General features: G+C 38.0%; 1 protein-coding gene across 1 annotated transcript in view; it reads left to right on the top strand.

Annotated features, from left to right (window-relative positions):
* The window catches only part of MANEA (mannosidase endo-alpha), a 58,948-nt gene extending 43,617 nt beyond the window's left edge, over positions 1-15,331 (top strand). The window contains exons 4-5 of the mRNA XM_070418059.1: positions 10,628-10,704; positions 11,420-15,331. Coding sequence (XP_070274160.1) covers positions 10,628-10,704; positions 11,420-12,077 — 735 coding nt within the window. The 3' untranslated portion in view covers positions 12,078-15,331. The remainder of the gene's footprint in view (positions 1-10,627; positions 10,705-11,419) is intronic.
* The last annotated feature ends 2,452 nt before the right edge of the window (positions 15,332-17,783 follow it).

Below are 17,783 nucleotides of genomic sequence, written 5' to 3'. Positions count from 1 at the left end.
TGGAGCAGGAATAGGGTAAGAGAAACAGGACACCAAAAGGGGAAAAGTAAGGAAGAGGGTTTTAGCAAAGAGGTGGAATTGGGATAGGGAAAATTAATGCTAAAGGAACGATGAAAATAGAATGGAGAACACTAATCCCAAAAGAAAATAAAGAGAAAATAAAATGGCACTTTAAAAAATGGTAAAATGGTAGGAGTAATAATACTGGTTAAAAATAAAAATGTGGTAATTGAAAGGGTAAAATCAGGTGATGGAAAAAGAAGAAAAAGAGAGAAAAAAAAATTGGTTTCTTAGTAAAAAGGTGAAAAAATTAAAAAGAAAAAGAAAAAGAAAAAATTTGCAGTAGTGATGGTCTTTCAGTTCTTCTACTCTTCAGCCTGGTTCGCCTTAGTCCTGCCAGGTATTTAGGAGAGTGTTGAATTTGCCTGCATTACACTGTTCCTCCGTGTTGTAAATCACAGTCCTGATTTTAAAGCAGGCCGTATTTGTGATCCAGTCTGCCTTAATTTGTATTCCCCTAAGAGTCAGTTTGTGGCTCAACCTCTGGGTGGCAGTGTTTTTGGGTTGGCCTCTGAGGCTATACAGCTTCTCTATCCTTTTTTAATCCTTACCCTGCTCTGTGTTGTTGGTGGGACTGAAAATCCCTCTATAGGCCAGACCCTGGTAACTCCCAGGGACTAATCAGCTTGTTTTAGTCCTTTATCTCATACAGGGTGGAATCTGGGTGTGGCTGTGCTCCTTGCCTGGGGGGCTGGGGGGAGGAATTCCACCCTCTGGAGGAATGGCTGCCCCAGTCCTGGGCCCAGGGGGGTCTCAGCACTCAATTCGCTGCCACCTCCTCCGGCTCCCCCTCTTTCCTCAGCCTCTCCCCAGATTCCCCTCGTCTGCACCTTCACCCTCTCTTCAGCACAGGTGAGTGTCTGTATCCGAACTGTCCTATGAGCAGGGTTCAGTGAAAACAAAGAAACAGACAAACGCCGGCCGGCCGCGGAAACGCTCCTCTTACCGGTCTGGGAAACGCTCCTCTTACCAGCACTGCATGGTCTGGGAAACGCTCCTCTCTTATGGGCACTGCATGGTCTGATCAGTTCCTCAGGATGCCCCCTTTAGTCTCAGTTCTCCGCAATCACAAAATCCAAATCTCAAATCTCCTGGCGCCAGCAAACCCGCGGAACTCCTTACCCTGGTCAGGGTCTGTGTCTGTCCCAAGAGACGCGGCTGTCTGCCATGCGGTCTCCCTCCGACCCTCTGGGCTCAGGTCTGGCAAACTTTCCTGCCCAGATCCCTGGTTTTTAACCTTTCCAGGGGAGGTCTGCCCTTCCAGGCTGCAAGCCGTCTCACCAGCTGAGTAAATTTGCCAATTCGGGGTGGGTGTTATTAGTTTCAGCTGCTTACTCCGTTTGCTCCGGGACAAGACCTGGGATGCGTCTGCCTATATCGCCGCCATCTTGCTCTCCTCTAGATTCACTTGTTGATAGATGTGTATTTGTTGTTCATAATTTGTATCTTTACCTTTTTCTTCTTCTTCCTCTTCTTAAAGGATACCTTTCAGATTTCATATAATACTGGTTTGGTGGTGATGAACTCCTTTAGCTTTTTCTTATCTGTGAAGCTCTTTATCTGACCTTTAATTCTGAATGATAGCTTTGCTGGATAAAGAATCTTGGTTGTAGGTTCTTGGTATTCATCACTTTGAATATTTCTTGCCATTCCCTTCTGGCCTGCAAAGTTTCTGTTGAGAAATCAGCTGACAGTCGTATGGGTACTCCCTTGTAGGTAACTGACTTTCTTTCTCTTGCTGCTTTTAAGATTCTCTCTTTGTGTTTTGCTCTTGGCATTTTAATTATGATGTGTCTTGGTGTGGTCCTCTTTAGATTCCTTTTGTTTGGGGTTCTCTGTGCTTCCTGGACCTGTAAGTCTATTTCTTTCACCAGGTAGGGGAAGTTTTCTGTCATTATTTCTTCAAAAAGGTTTTCAATATCTTTCTCTCTCTCTTCTTCTGGCACCCCTATAATTCAGATGTTGGTATGCTTGAAGCTGTCCCAGAGGGTCCTTACACTACCTTCGTATTTTTGGATTCTTTTTTCATTTTGCTTTTCTGGTTGGGTGTTTTTTGCTTCTTTGTATTTCAAATCTTTGACTTGATTCTTGTGATCCTCTGGTCTGCTGTTGGGAGTCTGTATAATATTCTTTATTTCAGTCAGTGTATGCTTAATTTCTAGTTGGTCCTTTATCACAACATCGAGGATCTCATTAGATTTCTTGAGGGTCTCATTAAGTTTATCGGCGGTTTCTAGAAAATTCTTGAAAAACCTTATAACTGTGGTTTTGAACTCTATATCCAGTAGTTTGCTTTCCTCCATTTCTGTCATTTGTGTCCTGTTTCTTTGTCTCGGCATTTTTTATGCTTCGCTGTGTCGATAGAGTGGCTTTCTGTGCTAAGTGTCCTGTAGGGCCCAGTGGCTCAGCCTCCCCAATTACCTGAGGTAAACACTCTTGGTGCACCCCCTTGTGGGCTTTGTGCACAGTCTTGTTGTAGTTAAGCCTTGATTGTTGTAGGTAACACTGGAAGGATTTGATCTCTAGGCCAATTGGCTGTGAGAATCAGCTGTGTCTACGGTGGGAGAACTTCTGTGCTGAAGACACCCTTCTGGGGCAAGACTTGCTTCAGTGGGGCTTTGGTGCTCACTGAGTCTGCCCCCTGAGTGTGTCCCTTATGGATCTGCGGAGTTGTAATCTGGATGGTCCCACTCTGACCACTGGGTACACTGGCTCTTGGATCTAAGGAGGTGCTAATCTAGCCTCTGCCTGAGGCTCCCCAGCAGAAGCCAGCTGTAAAGCAATGCAAGTTGCCCTGGGGCCTTGGGGCAGCTGCAGTTTGTTAAGTAATTTTCAGATTACAAAGAGCCAGGCCTTTCATATGCAAAAGCCTCCGTGCACGGCTTGGGCAGAGCTGGATCTCAGGGGATCAACAGGGCAGGCGGAGCGAGCAGTATGGCTGCTCTCAGTCCTGTCTTTAGAGGCCCCGGCAATCACTGCGTGTGCCTCCGAGAGAAAGCTGCCCTCGAGTTCCGACCTATGCCAGACAGTCCTGTTTCTCCCGTATGAGTCTGGGTCCCCAGAGACTCGCCCGGAACTGGAGCTCAGAGCCTGAGACTCCCTCCCGATTGAAAAAGACAATCATGACCTCAGCCGCCAGCCCTCTCTGCATGCACCTCTGCATCTTTGTATTTTACTTCCGCTCCGCACCTCCTCCGAGTCTCGGTATGCTTTTCTCTTTCCTTCTAGTTGTAGAAATTCCACTCAGCCAGCCTTCCTGTGGTCCTGGATGATGTTCGTTCCATCTTTTAGTTGTATTTTTGAAATGGTTGTGCGAGGCAGCAATCTTCGGTATTTACCTATGCCGCCATCTTGGTTTCTCTCTTTGAAAGTGTTTTTCTTAAAAAGTTAATTTCCACTTGGACATTTCATTTTTTCTGCCCTTTTTGAATTTACATTCTGAAATTTGGGTTCTATTGCAGTTTTCACTTTTATGGAATATTTTTTTCTATCCCTTCATGGTATGTGTATCCTTAAATCTGAAGTGGGTCTCTTGTTAACAGCATATAGTAGGGTCTTTATTTTTATCCAGCCAGCCACTCTTTGCTTTTTGATTAGCGAATTCAATTTCATTTCTTTTAAAAGTAAATATTAATATCTAAGGACTTTACTGCCATATTTTTCTCTGTTTTTGCCTACTTTATAAATTGGTTATTTTTTATTATGGTGTGCTCTGTTTTCCCCTCCTTTGTCTTTTGTGGATCTACTGCAGGTTTTTGCTTTGTGTTTACCATAGGATTTATATATATAAAATATTTTTTAGATAGACAGTCCATTTTAGATTAATAACAACTTATCTTTGATGTCTTATAAAAACACTAGGTGCCCAGTGCATGAATTTGTGCACCTTGAAAGGAACTGTGGGCCTCCAGGCTGCAGTGGGCACAGGGGCAGGTCTCGGCCTATCCTCTGTGCCCCTGCCTGGCCGCTCCCACCAGCGCCGCTCGTACCCGCTGATGGCGCCAAGCGATCAGATGCAAGCAGGGCCAGCATCGGGTGTGAGTGCCGGGTGGGATTGTGGCACGTATGAGCAAAGAATTTTCAGTAACCACCACAGGCTTGCCCCAATGACAGTGACCGGAGCCCTCGCTACCTGCTCCATCATTCTGCCACCCACCATGTTCCATGCGTGTCTTAGCGGCCAGTTGTTCTGCCGTTCAGTCTATTTGCATATTAGGGTTTTATATATATACTAGAGGCCCAGTGCACGAAATTCGTGCACGGGGGGGGGGGGGGTGGTTGTCCCTCAGCCCAGCCTGCACCCTCTCCAATCTGGGACCCCTCTCACAATCCAGGTCTGCCGGCTCCCAACCACTTGCCTGCCTGATTGCCCCTAACCACTTCCGCCTGCCAGCCTGATCAACGTCTAACTGCTCCCCTGACGGTCCAGTCCCCCCCAACTGCCCTCCCTCCCCTGCCGGCCTGGTTGCCCCTAACTGCCCTACCCTGCTGGCCATCTTGTGTGAGAGCATGGTGGTCAATTTGAATATTACCTCTTATACATACACACACACACACACACACACACACACACACACACTAGAGTCCTGGTGCATGAAATTTGTGCACTGGGGTGGGGTGGTTGTCCCTCAGCCCAGCCTCTGCACCCTCTCCAATCTGGGACCCCTCTCACAATCCAGGACTGCTGGCTCCCAACCGCTTGCCTGCCTGCCTGCCTGCCTGATTGCCCCTAACTGCTTTTGCCTGCCAGCCTGACCACCCCCTAACCACTCCCTTGCCAGCCTGACCGACACTTAACTGTTCCCCTGCAGGCCCGGTCCTCCCCCCCAACTGCCCTCCCCTGCTGGCCTGATCGCCCACAACTGCCCTCCCCTGCATGCCATCTTGTGGTGGCCATCTTTGACCACATGGGGGCAGCCATCTTGTGTGTTAAAGTGATGGTCAATTTGCATAGTGGTTGTGACTAATTAGCCTATCCAGTCATGACTGTTAGGGTGTGGTGACCAATTTGCATATTACCCTTTTATTAGTATAGATACTAGTAGATAACCTTTTATTGTTACCTTTTATATTACTGATATCACAAGTTACTTTTTTGTTATGTGTAATAACTGTAGTTATATTTTTCTTTTCCTTTAATCTTTAGACATACAGTTTTCTAAGTCTGGCTGTACATTTTTCACCTGTACTAGTGTGTTGTATTCTTTTGTATGTTTTTATTTCAGCAGGAAGAACTCCTTTCAGCATTTCTTGCAATGCAGGTCTAGTGGTAGTGAACTACTTCAGATCTTATTGTAAGGATGAGTTTTCTGGATAAAGTATTCTTGGCTGGCCATTTTAATCTTTCAGCACTTTGAGTATGTCATTCTACTCTACTCTCTCCTGACCTGTAGTTTCTGCTGAGAAATCACCAATAGCCTAATGGGGATTCTTTTGTAAGTTAAATTATATTTTTTAACCTGGCTGCCTTTAAGATTCTTTATCACTGATTTGTGACAGTTATGTCTTAGAGAAGGTCTTTCTGAATTAAGATTACAGAATGATCTATTAGCTTTGTAGACTTGTATGTCCAGGTCTTTCCTCGGGTTTGAAAAGTTCTCAACTACTTTTTAAATAAACTCGCTGCCCGTTTGTCCTGGAATCCTGATTATTCTATATGTTGTTTTTATGAATAACAATAACTCATGGAGACTGTCTTTGCTCTGTTTAAAACTATCTTTCCTCTTCTCTTCTGTGCCACTTCAAAATTCCTATTCTCTAAATTAATTATTCTTTTTTCCATATAATCTGCCCTGCTACATAGGTTCTATATTGCATTCTTAATTTCATTCATTGACTTTACAATTCCAGAGTTTCTGTTTGGTTCTCTTTTATAATTTTATTTCCTTTGGTAAAGAACTCATTTTGTTACTAATTTTATTCCTGATTTCACTGAATTGTCTTTCTGAGTTTTCTTATAACTGAGTTTCTTCAGAGTAGCTATTTTGAAATTTTAACTGTTAGATTACAAATTTCTGTACCTTTGAGCTTGATTGCTGAAGAATATAATTTTCTTTTTTTGATGCCGTATTTCCTTGAAGTTTCATATTCCTTGCAGATATGCTTTGCTGCAGTAGATTCCTCCTTGACTCTTTTCTCATTTCCTTCAGCAGATGAGGTGCTATTATTACCTGAGTTTTTATCTGTATTTGTGTGCTGGGGCTGACCAGCAGCCCCTGAGTGACGGATGAACAAATTACTCCGACACAGTTTCACTATGGGGGAGAGGACTAAGGGACAACCCTGCTGAAGAAGCCAGGCAGCCTCGATTGCCTGCCTCATTATTAGAATTTTTATCTTTAGATACAATCAGTAGGGTGAGTAATCTTGGGAGGACACATGTGTTTACATTGTCCTCTAGGCAAGGGCATCCACAGATTAAGCATAAGGATTCCAGTAAACACCCGGGGGTCTGCATATGCACAGACTTGTTTGGAAAGGTCAAGGAATAATTAGGGGTGCCGCCTTTGACACTCCCTTAAGTCTCCCCTAAGTCGGAATTCTGATAGGGCAGGCAGCCTTCACATACTTCCCTTTTCTCAGAATGTCCTCCTTACAACTTTCCAACCAAGTCTCTTGTCTCCCCAACACTTGTGAAGGTGTACTGCTCCACTCCTATTGCTCCCTCTTTTGTGCAAAAGTTTAAGCTTTTGTGCTTCTTCTGGTTTTTAAAAATCACCAGGCTGAGTATTAGAAACCTCTTTTGTTTTAAATAAGGTGGCACTATACTCAACTCTGTGCTTCCTGAGCATGCTCTCTGTCCACTGGAGCTTGCTCTCGCAGTGGTACTTGTCAGCCCACACAAGGAGCTAACATAGAATGGGGAGAGGTGTGGGTTTAGCACTGAGTGCATTGGGGGTGCCTGCAGACCCAGAGGGTGCACACAGGGTGGTACACCCAGCAGCTCCAGTTAGGACTTCCTGCTGAACACAATCCCTTTAACACCATTTGAAATACTTATCTGCCTCTTTCCCAATGCCTTACCCCCACCCACAGTTATAGAGCTTTCACCATACTATTCTAAGTGCTACAAGAAAGACTTGATTTCTCCAGCTGGGTGCCAACTAGCTGGGAATAACACTGCTTTCCTTTTTTCCTGTGGGAGAGGTCACCTTCAGCAGATAAATTAGTGCTTTTCAATGTTTCAATGGTACTGGAAGAGTTTTCCTGACAGCCTCCACTGTGTCCTAAATCATATCCCCCGTCCCCCCACTCCAGTGATCTGTGCTGGGTATATAGGAAAGTACTGTAGCATAATAAATGCTATATATGACAAACCTACAGTTAACATTATACTTAGTGATGATAAATTGAAAGCTTTTTCTGTAAGATCACCAATAAGACGGATGCCCACTCTCACCACTTTTATTCAACACTAGAGGCCTGGTGCATGAAATTCGTGCACAGAGGTTTGGGGTCCTTAGCGCAGCCTGCACCCTCTCCAATCCGGGACCCCTCAGGGGATGTCTCACTGCTAGTTTAGGCCCGATCCTTAGGACATCCCTCAGTCGGACATCCCTCTCACAATCCTGGACCACTGGCTCCTAATCGCTCACCTGCCTGCCTGCCGGCCTGATCGCCCCACGCAGCCTGCTGTTTAGTCATTTGGTAGTCCCTCACTAACCCCCCCTGCAGGCCTGGTTGTAGGCAGCCATCTTGTGAGGGTGTGGGTGTTAATTTGCATATTACCTCTTTATTATATAGGATAGTACTGTCAGTCCTAGACAGAGCAATTATGTAAGGAAAATAAAGAAAAGGCATCCAGATTGGAAAGATAAGTAAAACCATCACTATTTGCATATGGCATGGTTTTATATAGAGAAAACCTTAAAGACTTCACCTCAAAAAGACTATTAGGAATAGTAAGTGAATACAGTAATGTAGCAATGTACAAAATCAGTATACAAAAATCTGTTACATTTCCATATACTAACAATGAAGTATCTGAAAGAGAAAAATACCTAGCAATAAACTTAACACAGGAGAGGAAAGACCTGCACACTGAACACTACAAACCATTGTTGAAAGAAATTGAAGAAGACCCAAAATGGAAAGATAGGCTCCATTCATGGATTGGAGGAATAGACTAACATTGCTAAAATTCCCATATTACCTAAAGCAATCTACAGATTCCATGCAATCCCTATTAAAATCCTAATGGCATTTTTCACGGAAATTGAAAAAAATATCCTAAAATTTTTATGGAACCACAAAAGACCCAAAATAGCCAAAGCAATCCTCAGGAAAAAAAGAACAAAGTATGAGAGCGTCACACTCTCTAATTTCAAACTATACTACAATGCTCTATTTAAACAGCATGGTATTGGGAGAAAGACCTATATACTAATGGAAAAGAGTTGAGAGCAGAGAAATAGACCCACAAATATAAGGACAACTAATTTGTAACAAAGAGGACAAGAATATATAATGGAGAAAGTCTTTTCCATAAAAAGACTGGGAAAACTGAACCATGTGCAAAAAAATGAAATTAGACCAATATCTTTCACCATACATAAAATTTATCTTAAAATGGATTAAAGACTTGTATGTAAGATCTTGAGACAATAAAATACCTAGAAGAAAAGTAGGCACTAAACTTAATGGACATTAGTCTTGGTGATGTTTTTGTGTGAATTTGACTCCAAAGGCATGGGAAATAAAAACAAATAGCACTACATCAAACTGAAAAGCTTTTGTGCTGCAAAGGAAACTGTCAATAAAGCAACCAATCAAATGAGAGAAGGGGTTAATATCCAAATAAAATCTCATACCAGCACCACCACCACCACAACAACAACAAAAAACAGCTTAAAGATTGAGCAGAGGGTTTGAATAGACATTTTTTCAGGGAAGACATTCAGATGGCCAACAGGCACATGAAGAGATGTTCAACTTCGCCAATTAGGAAAGTGTAAATCAAAACCACAATGAGATGTCACCTAATATGAGTTAGAAGGGCTGTAACTAAAAAGACAAGAAATAACAAATATTAGGATGTGGAGGAAGGGAACCCTGGTACACTGCTAGTGGTAATGTAAGTTGGGGCAGCCACTATGGCAAACAGTATGAAGTTTTTTTACATAAGGAGTAGAACTACCAAATAATCCAGCAATTCCTCTTTTCGGTATTCATCTGAAATGAAAACACTAATTTGAAAAGATATATGCACCCCTATGTTCATTGCAATATTGTTTACAATAGCCAAGATATGGAAAGAAGTGTCTATCAACAGATGAGGTAAATATACACACTGGAATATTACTCAGCCATAAAAAGATGAATATTGCCGTTGGTGATGACATGGGTGGATCTCGAGAGTATGATACTAAGTAAAATAAGAGAAAAAGACAAAGAATATGATTACAGTCATGAAGGATAAAAACAAAACAAAAACTCATATATTAAGACAACAGATTGATGTTACCAGAGGAAAAGGTGGTAAGGGTAGGGCAAAGTGGGGTCAAATGTGTGGTGAAATTGGAAACTAGACTTTTTGTGGGGAGCACATAACAGATGTTGAATTATAATGTTGAACACCTGAAATTTTTATGTTATTAATGTTACCTCAATTTAAAAAAATGGAGTCTTCTGTGCATAGTATCTTAAAAATACTTTTGGTTACTGCTTCTATTACAGTAGAGATATATATAAACCATGTCAATAATAATGAGCATTCTGAAAATTATTGCCCTTTATAGTACAAGTGAATGTTAATAGTATAAATTAAATTTACATTATTTTGTAAAATTCTGTTTTAGTTATATAGAAGAATTTTTCATTTAAAGGCATTTGCTGTTGACTCCATTTAAGTGTACACATATGATCACATCTGAAAAAAAGAATCCAGATTTTTCTTCATTATAGTTTGCTTGCTTTGGGGTTCTTTTTGTTGTTATTGTACCTTTCTTAAAAAATAGTTATGTCTGAATATAGACTATATCCCGATTTATTACTTCTTTACATTTTTATTTATTGATTTGAAATAGAGAAACTTCAATTTGTTTTTCTACTTACTTATGCATTTATTGGGTGATTCTTGTATGTGCCCTGACCTGGGATCCAACCCACAGCATTTGTGTATTTGGATGATGCTCTAACCAACTGAACTACCCGGCCAAGCCCTCCCTATTTATTCTTTATCAGGAATTAACATACAGGAAGAAGTATTCCACAGTGGTTGAACATTTGGGCTCTGAAGTCAGATCGCCCTCAATGCCTCCAGCTGGCTGGGTGTGACTGGTTACAACACCTTTCTTAAATCTGCTTCCCTTAGAAAATGAAGATATTAATTGTAACTACCTTATAGCATTGTCAGAATTAACTGAGGTAAAGTGTATAAAATATTTAGCATATTATTTAATAGAAAAAGCTCTTAATATTATTAAAATTCTCGGGTAACTTCTATGTTCAATAACTATTCATTTTTTAAGTTAAGGTTATTAAATCATGGGATTAATTTAAAACATAGGATATACTTTTATATTTACATCATAGATGGTTTTTTCTTTAATCAATATTTTTGTTTTAGGTCGCTTTTCACATTGAACCATATAGCAATCGAGATGTTCAAAACATGTACCGAAATGTCAAATACATTATAGACAAGTGAGTTTCTCCTGTGTTTATAAATTAATTTTGTAGTGAATATTGAAGTCATTTTGAGGAACATTTGAGGTTCCTTCCAGTTCACTTTCTATATGAATAATTAAAGATTTCTCTTTAGTATTTTACATATGTTTTATGCTATTTATGATTTCTTCATACTGATATTTTAAAATTATATTATTCTTTAAATCTTATGGATATAGAGTTTTATCTTTTTAAAAGAAGGTTCAGATTATGAAGTGTGAACTGCTTTTGTAACGGTGGACTCAACATCTAATATTTTCATTTATACTTAGTCTGATTATAAGAATTTATTCAGTTTCACTGGGTTCATGAGTACTACTGATAATAGTCTGACAGATGCCATACTCTAACAAAGAAGCTTGTCAGCAACAGATGACCATGTACTATTGATACAAAAAAAGCAGTCTATATATTCATGTAGAAAATGGGCTTTTCATGGTGTTCGTCATCATTTGTAGACCTCAGCATAAGAATTAATTTCTTGTTTGGTAATGTCTTGATATCTAGTATTTCCTTCCCTAATCAATAAAATTAAAATGCATTTTTAATAATTACACTTACATACCTGACTCCCCAAAGAAGGTGAACAATGTGTATAAACTCTGATTACCTTGATTTTCATACATAATTATTATCTATGGCAAATGAAATGTGAATATTTATTTCACTTTTATCTATGTTTGTATTCTAGATATGGAAATCATCCAGCCTTTTACAGGTACAAGACTAAGACCGGCAGTTCTCTTCCTATGTTTTATGTCTATGATTCCTATATTACAGAGCCTGAACAATGGGCCAATCTGTTAACCACCTCAGGGTCTCAGAGCATTCGAAGCTCTCCTTATGATGCATTGTTTATTGCACTTCTAGTAGAAGACAAGCATAAATATGATATCCTTCAAAGTGGTTTTAATGGAATTTACACGTATTTTGCCACAAATGGCTTTACTTATGGCTCATCATATGAGAATTGGGCTAAAATAAAATTATTTTGTGATCACTTCCAACTACTATTTATCCCAAGTGTGGGCCCAGGATACATAGATACCAGCATCCGTCCATGGAACACTCAAAACACTCGGAACCGAATCAATGGGAAGTATTATGAAACTGCTCTGAATTTGGCACTCCAAGCTCACCCTAGTGTAATTTCTATCACCTCTTTCAATGAGTGGCATGAAGGAACTCAGATTGAAAAAGCTGTGCCCAAACGAACCAGTAAAAGAGTATACCTGGATTACCGGCCTCATAAACCAAGTCTTTATCTGGAACTAACTCGCAAGTGGTCTGAAAAATACAGTAAGGAAAGATCAACTTACGCGTTAGAGCACCAGCTGCCTGTTTCTTAATGCACTATTTAACGTTTAATAATTATAGAAAACACCTAATTTCAGTAAATGCCTATTGTTTTGAGTTACGGAAAGAAAACTGTCAAAATCAATATGCATTGTTACTATTATCTTTTATAAAAATAATTTGTACTTTTTTAAAGGTAGTAATGTTATCGCCACCGTTCACAATGCTGTACTGAGAAAATGCCTGAGAGAAAATTGTGCAAAAACATTCCCTGTGCCATCATCTGCTAAATTTCTGACTAAAATTGAAATCCTGCTTTTATAGCAGTTTAATTTTTATTTTACAATAGATAAATGCTTATTACATAAAATAATTAGCACACAGTTCTTTCTATCCTACTGTATTCTGGGCCCAAAGAAATAGGATTATGTATTTGTTAATGTACTTGTTTCATCTGTATGTTTTTTCAATGATTCAATAAACTTTATGGTATTAGTGTTTAGATTCTGGATAACTCTTTAACAATAATTCTTACAAAAATAAAATCACATATCTTAAACTTTACTGTGAACCATATTGCATTCGGAAGGCCTACTTTCTGCAGCACAATATGTATCATCATTTGCAGATTTTTGGTTACCTAGAGCATGCTAGGTGTTTTGCATGTGTAATGTTTCTGCTTTATAAAGCTGAATTCTAGATTTTAGAAGCTATAGAAAATTCTTTTACAAAAGTTAACGATTGCTTCTCAAATAAAAAACATAGTTCTTTCACAGTTATTATATACTAGAGGCCCGGTGCACGAATTCATGCACCAGTGGGGTCCCTCAGCCTGGTCTGCGGGATCGGGCCGAAACTGGCTCTCCAACATCCCCCGAGGGGCCCCGGGTTGTGAGAGGGCACAGGCCAGGCTGAGGGACGCCACTGGTACATGATCGGGGCTGGACGTGGGAGGTTGGCCAGCTGGGGAGAGACTGTGGGAGGGCTCCAGGGCGTGTCCAGCTCATCTTGCTCAGTCCCATTTGGCCAGACCCCAGCAGCAAGCTAACCTACTGGTTGGAGCGTCTGCCCCTTGGTGGTCATTGCACGTCATAGTGAGCGGTTGAGTGGTCTTAGCATATCATTAGTATATTACTCTTTGATTGGTTGAATGGATGACCAGACACTTAGCATATTAGACTTTTATTATATAGGATAGATATAATGTCCAAAATGTTATTTTTAGAGATAATGTTTTAGTCTTTAACTTCTTATTCTGTTATTCATATTTTTCAATTTAATCAGAAACCAACTGTTAGATAAGAAAAAAGTTGATACTACTTTTAGATTGCCTCCTTTTATGATATTAAGCTACTTTTACCAAAAGTAATTGAGAACATTTACTTAGCTTATTTTAGTTTTTTAGAGACGTTGAAATGAAAATGTCTTTATATCTTAAATTCATTCCTGAAGTTTGACATTTGATTAAGACTTGATGGAAATAATATTTTTGTTTCAAAGACAATATTTTAAGTTATTGTTAATAGTATTCCAATTATATGTACTTTTATGGTTCCTATCAGGTTAAATACTTGTGGTCAGTTGTTTATCATATTATGATAAATTAATCACCTGTATGCTAAAAATAAATTTCCTTACTTTAAAAACTAGAGAATAAAATATATTATAGTTAATATGTGTAACTAGAACTGTAGTATAAAGTCTAATATATATGTTACTACATGAATATTATGTATTGAAGAGAAGCAATAGGGTAGTACTAAACAATAATGCATATAAATCTTTAAAGTATAAAGAGAGTCTGAAACAAATTAGCAGTGTAATTTATCATAAAATAGCCCATCATAGGATGAAATTTTATTTTTAACCAGTGGTTTTGAAGTAAAAGAACATTTTTATAACTTAGAGTTTGCCATTCCTCAAAAAATGATCAGGCCACAGGAAATTATTACAATAGTAATTATCTACTTTCTATAGGAAATCACAAGAAAAAATCACTATATGATTGATATAACCAAGCATCTTCATAGAAATGAATACTCATAGATCTAACCTGTGGATTTTTTTTTTCTTATATTCACTTAACCACTATATATTATGGATATAAACTCTATGTCATACCTAATAATATTTTATAACATACCACATTTTATTAAAGATTGGTTAGAGAAATAGCTACTACAGAGGAATTTTTCTCATTGCTTATATTGTATATTTGAATTCATTATGGTAGGAAATTAATTTTATAAAATAGTTCTAAGATTAAGGGAGATTGTATAAACATGTTCAGTATATCCTCAACACAGATAGCACCACTTCCTATCCTGCTCGTAGGGCAGAAATAGATAACCTACTACAGCACAGTTTAACTCTGACCTTCAGTGTGGTTCCCAACACATTACCCCACTAGCCAGTAACAAGCAGTCAGATTTCAATGTAAGATAAGACAGATTCTGACTTCATTATGAATGTTTGGAATGTGATCACATAGTGGTTTAATACTTTATAATTATACTAGAGGCCCGGTGCACAACATTCGTGCACTGGGGGAGGGGTGGTCCCTCAGCATGGCCTGTGCCCTTTAGCAGTCTGGGAGCCCTTAGGGGATGTCCTACTGACAGCTTAGCACTGCCATGGAGGCAGGAGAGGTTCCCACCACAGCCTCTGCACTCACCGCTGTCAGCCTGGCTTGTGGCTGAGAGGCGCTCCCCTTGTGGGAGTGCACCAACCACCAGGGGGCAGCTCCTGCAGTGAGCATCTGCCCCCGGTGGTCAGTGCAGATCATAGCCATGGTTGTTCAGCTGTTTGGTCGATTTGCATATTACCCTTTTATTATACAGGATGAATATATTTTTCTCCTTTTTTAAATACAAGTTATGAGGAAGAATTATCTCTGATAGTTTTGTTGTTATTAGGGAGGAATGCTTTCAAACTCTCAGGTATTCATTACAGCTGCCTTTATTTACCATTTGACTAGTAACAGTTTAGCTCACAAGTAAATAAGAGCAAAAAATGATTTCCTAATTTTAAAACTGTAGGTTTTAATTCAATAAACTAAAATAACCGTTAAAAGAAAAAGCAGCGTAATATATGCAATGCATGAATTCCACTGAATTATTTTATGTTGTAATCCAATTGTTTTGACTGTAGAAACCAAATATTTCTTTCATTGCTCCCCTTAAGGACCAGTACTGTTAAAACTGCTATTATTGTTTATATAAGTTGCATGTTAACATTTTTTTGTTTAAAGAGTATGTAATTAAAAGATGACTATTTTGTTATATGGAGTAGTTAATTTTCATCTAATAAAAGCATACATGAAATATGTTATATCTCAGATATAAAAATTTATTTCTATTTATGCTGTGTTTTATTTAATGTCTGATCAACAAGTGAAAAGGTAATATTCAATTACACTATAATTTCTCTATTTGAGATATGTAGCATTTACAAAGTAGATATGTTTAATTTTACATACTTTTAAAATCTGTGCATCTGAGTTATACACAAAAAAAAAACTTTCTCTTTTAATTTGGGAGGTGCTTTGTTATTTTATCCTTTGGGCATAATGATATATTAGCTCTGATATCCTTTAGGAAATTGATCTTCCCCCCCCAAACAGCAAAAGTAACAAGCTACCTGAAAAACCTAACAAGTTCATAACCTTGTGCTTTTTCAAACTAATCAGTTAATTTAAATCCTGCGACTGCTCTTAAACTCTATAGTGCGTACAGAAACAGTGTTTGAAAATCTATACCTAAATTTTGAATTAAGGTCAACACCCTCATGTATCATAGTACAGAGCTAAATACTTTATTTACAACCAGCAAATTTTTAGTTATTTTTATAAATATCTACTATTTCAAAATAAAAAAATTGATCTAGCCGCAAGCAAAGAAGTTTTGGCTCAGATAGTCCTCTTTTTAAAAATGTACTTCAAATTAAATTTTATACTGACTTTGTTATATATCTACATAAAAGCTAAATGTTATTGTATGCCTGATATATGGTTATTATTTTTGAAAATTCAGTTACTACTTTGACTTAATTGAAGAGACTCATTTATTCTTAGCCAAATCAAAAAAACTTAGTAACTGTGCTGTTTTATTCCAGCTATCAATGAAAGGAGCATTTTTCAAAGTGATTAGCTTTTATTGTTATATGGTTACTATTTAATTAATGACATCAAAAGACAAAATAGCCCGGCCAGCATGGTTCAGTGGTTGAACATCGACCTGTGAACCGAGAGGTTATGGTTGGATTCCTGGTTAGGGCATATTCTCAGGCTGCAGGCTCCACCCACAATAGAGGGCCTGCAGGAGGCAGCTGATCAATGATTCCCTCTCATCATTGATGTTTCTACCTCTCCCTCTCCCTTCTCTGAAATCAATAAAAATATTTTTTAAAAAAGAAAATAATTTCAGACCTAATCAGATAGTCTTAAATCTAAAGTTTACTAAACTCTAAACTAGCACTTTTTCTATTGAATGTTCTAGATTTCATTTTTTAAAAAGCATCATGTATACTGAATTTTAAGTTTTCTATTTATATGCAAATTAACAATATATTTAAACAACGATAAAAAGCTTTTTGGATAAAAAGCCCCATTGAAATAACTATTTTATGACACAAAGCAATGATGTACCATGGTAAGATAATTCTATATATAATTCAACTTATGGTATATGATTGTATCCTTTTGTGCTTTTGTGTTTGACTTTTTGAAAGAATAGAATAGAAATCTGAGCAAAGATCATTGTAAACAACACAAAAGTGACAAACTACAGCTACTCAATAACATTGAAAATAAATACATTAATTATGTCTATGCATAAACCTATTTTTTAGTTGGTTTTACAAAAACCATTATCAAACCACTATATCACCATGTAAACTTGATAACTAATATAATGTGGTCTTGAACCTAATCTTGAAAATAGCAAATGCAAAATAGAAAAATATGTGAAAGAAATTCAATTGTAATGCATGCAGTAAACTTAAGCAATTTATACGTTTGAACACAGTCACCTAGGATATCATGCCACCATTTTTTGTTTGTATATACTAAACATGTTCTTATTGAATACGTCTGTTCTACATATCGTTTGTTAATTATCCAGACTTAGATTAGCCATGTTTCAGACTATTAAGCCATTATTATTAAAATGATGCAGTTGAATCTCTGACTACATGTAAAAATTCAACTGCTACATTCTTGAAAATTTGCTGTGTTGCTATATTTAATTAAAGTGCATTCTTAAAAATTATGCTCTTTTTAGGTATTTTGTATGAAAAATATTTGATGACAATGATATGAATAGGAGCTGAGCTCAAATTTTATTTTTCTTCATATGAGTATTGTGTTTATAGTTAAAGACTTAATCTCCAAGTAAAATATTTTTAATATACATTATTTTCTCATTTCACTTTTTTTTAACTTGAGTCATTCTTAGAGTTTAGGTAATGTCTTATTTTACTAGAATATGTGCACTCTGACCCTTTTCAAAAAGGACTTCAAGTATTTTTCCACAAAAAATAATTACAAAATTAATGTATAAATTATGAATGATGGAATTTTCTAAATGCTCATATGACTGACTACACATTTGGTGTTGACCCTCTGAGTAGTTACTACAAGATATCATATTGTTCTTATTGCCAGAAAAGAAGCACCTCCTTATATGTGATGCAAACTTTACTTTGTTGGTATGTTTTAAAATAAATTTCTCAAACAGGCATTATATATGGGGTCAAAATGC

The sequence above is a fragment of the Myotis yumanensis genome, unplaced genomic scaffold (genome assembly GCF_028538775.1).
Source record: "Myotis yumanensis isolate MYYU_CA2020_CCGP unplaced genomic scaffold, mMyoYum1.0.hap1 SCAF_6, whole genome shotgun sequence".
NCBI lineage: Eukaryota > Metazoa > Chordata > Mammalia > Chiroptera > Vespertilionidae > Myotis > Myotis yumanensis.
This window is presented reverse-complemented; position numbering and strand designations above follow the sequence as displayed.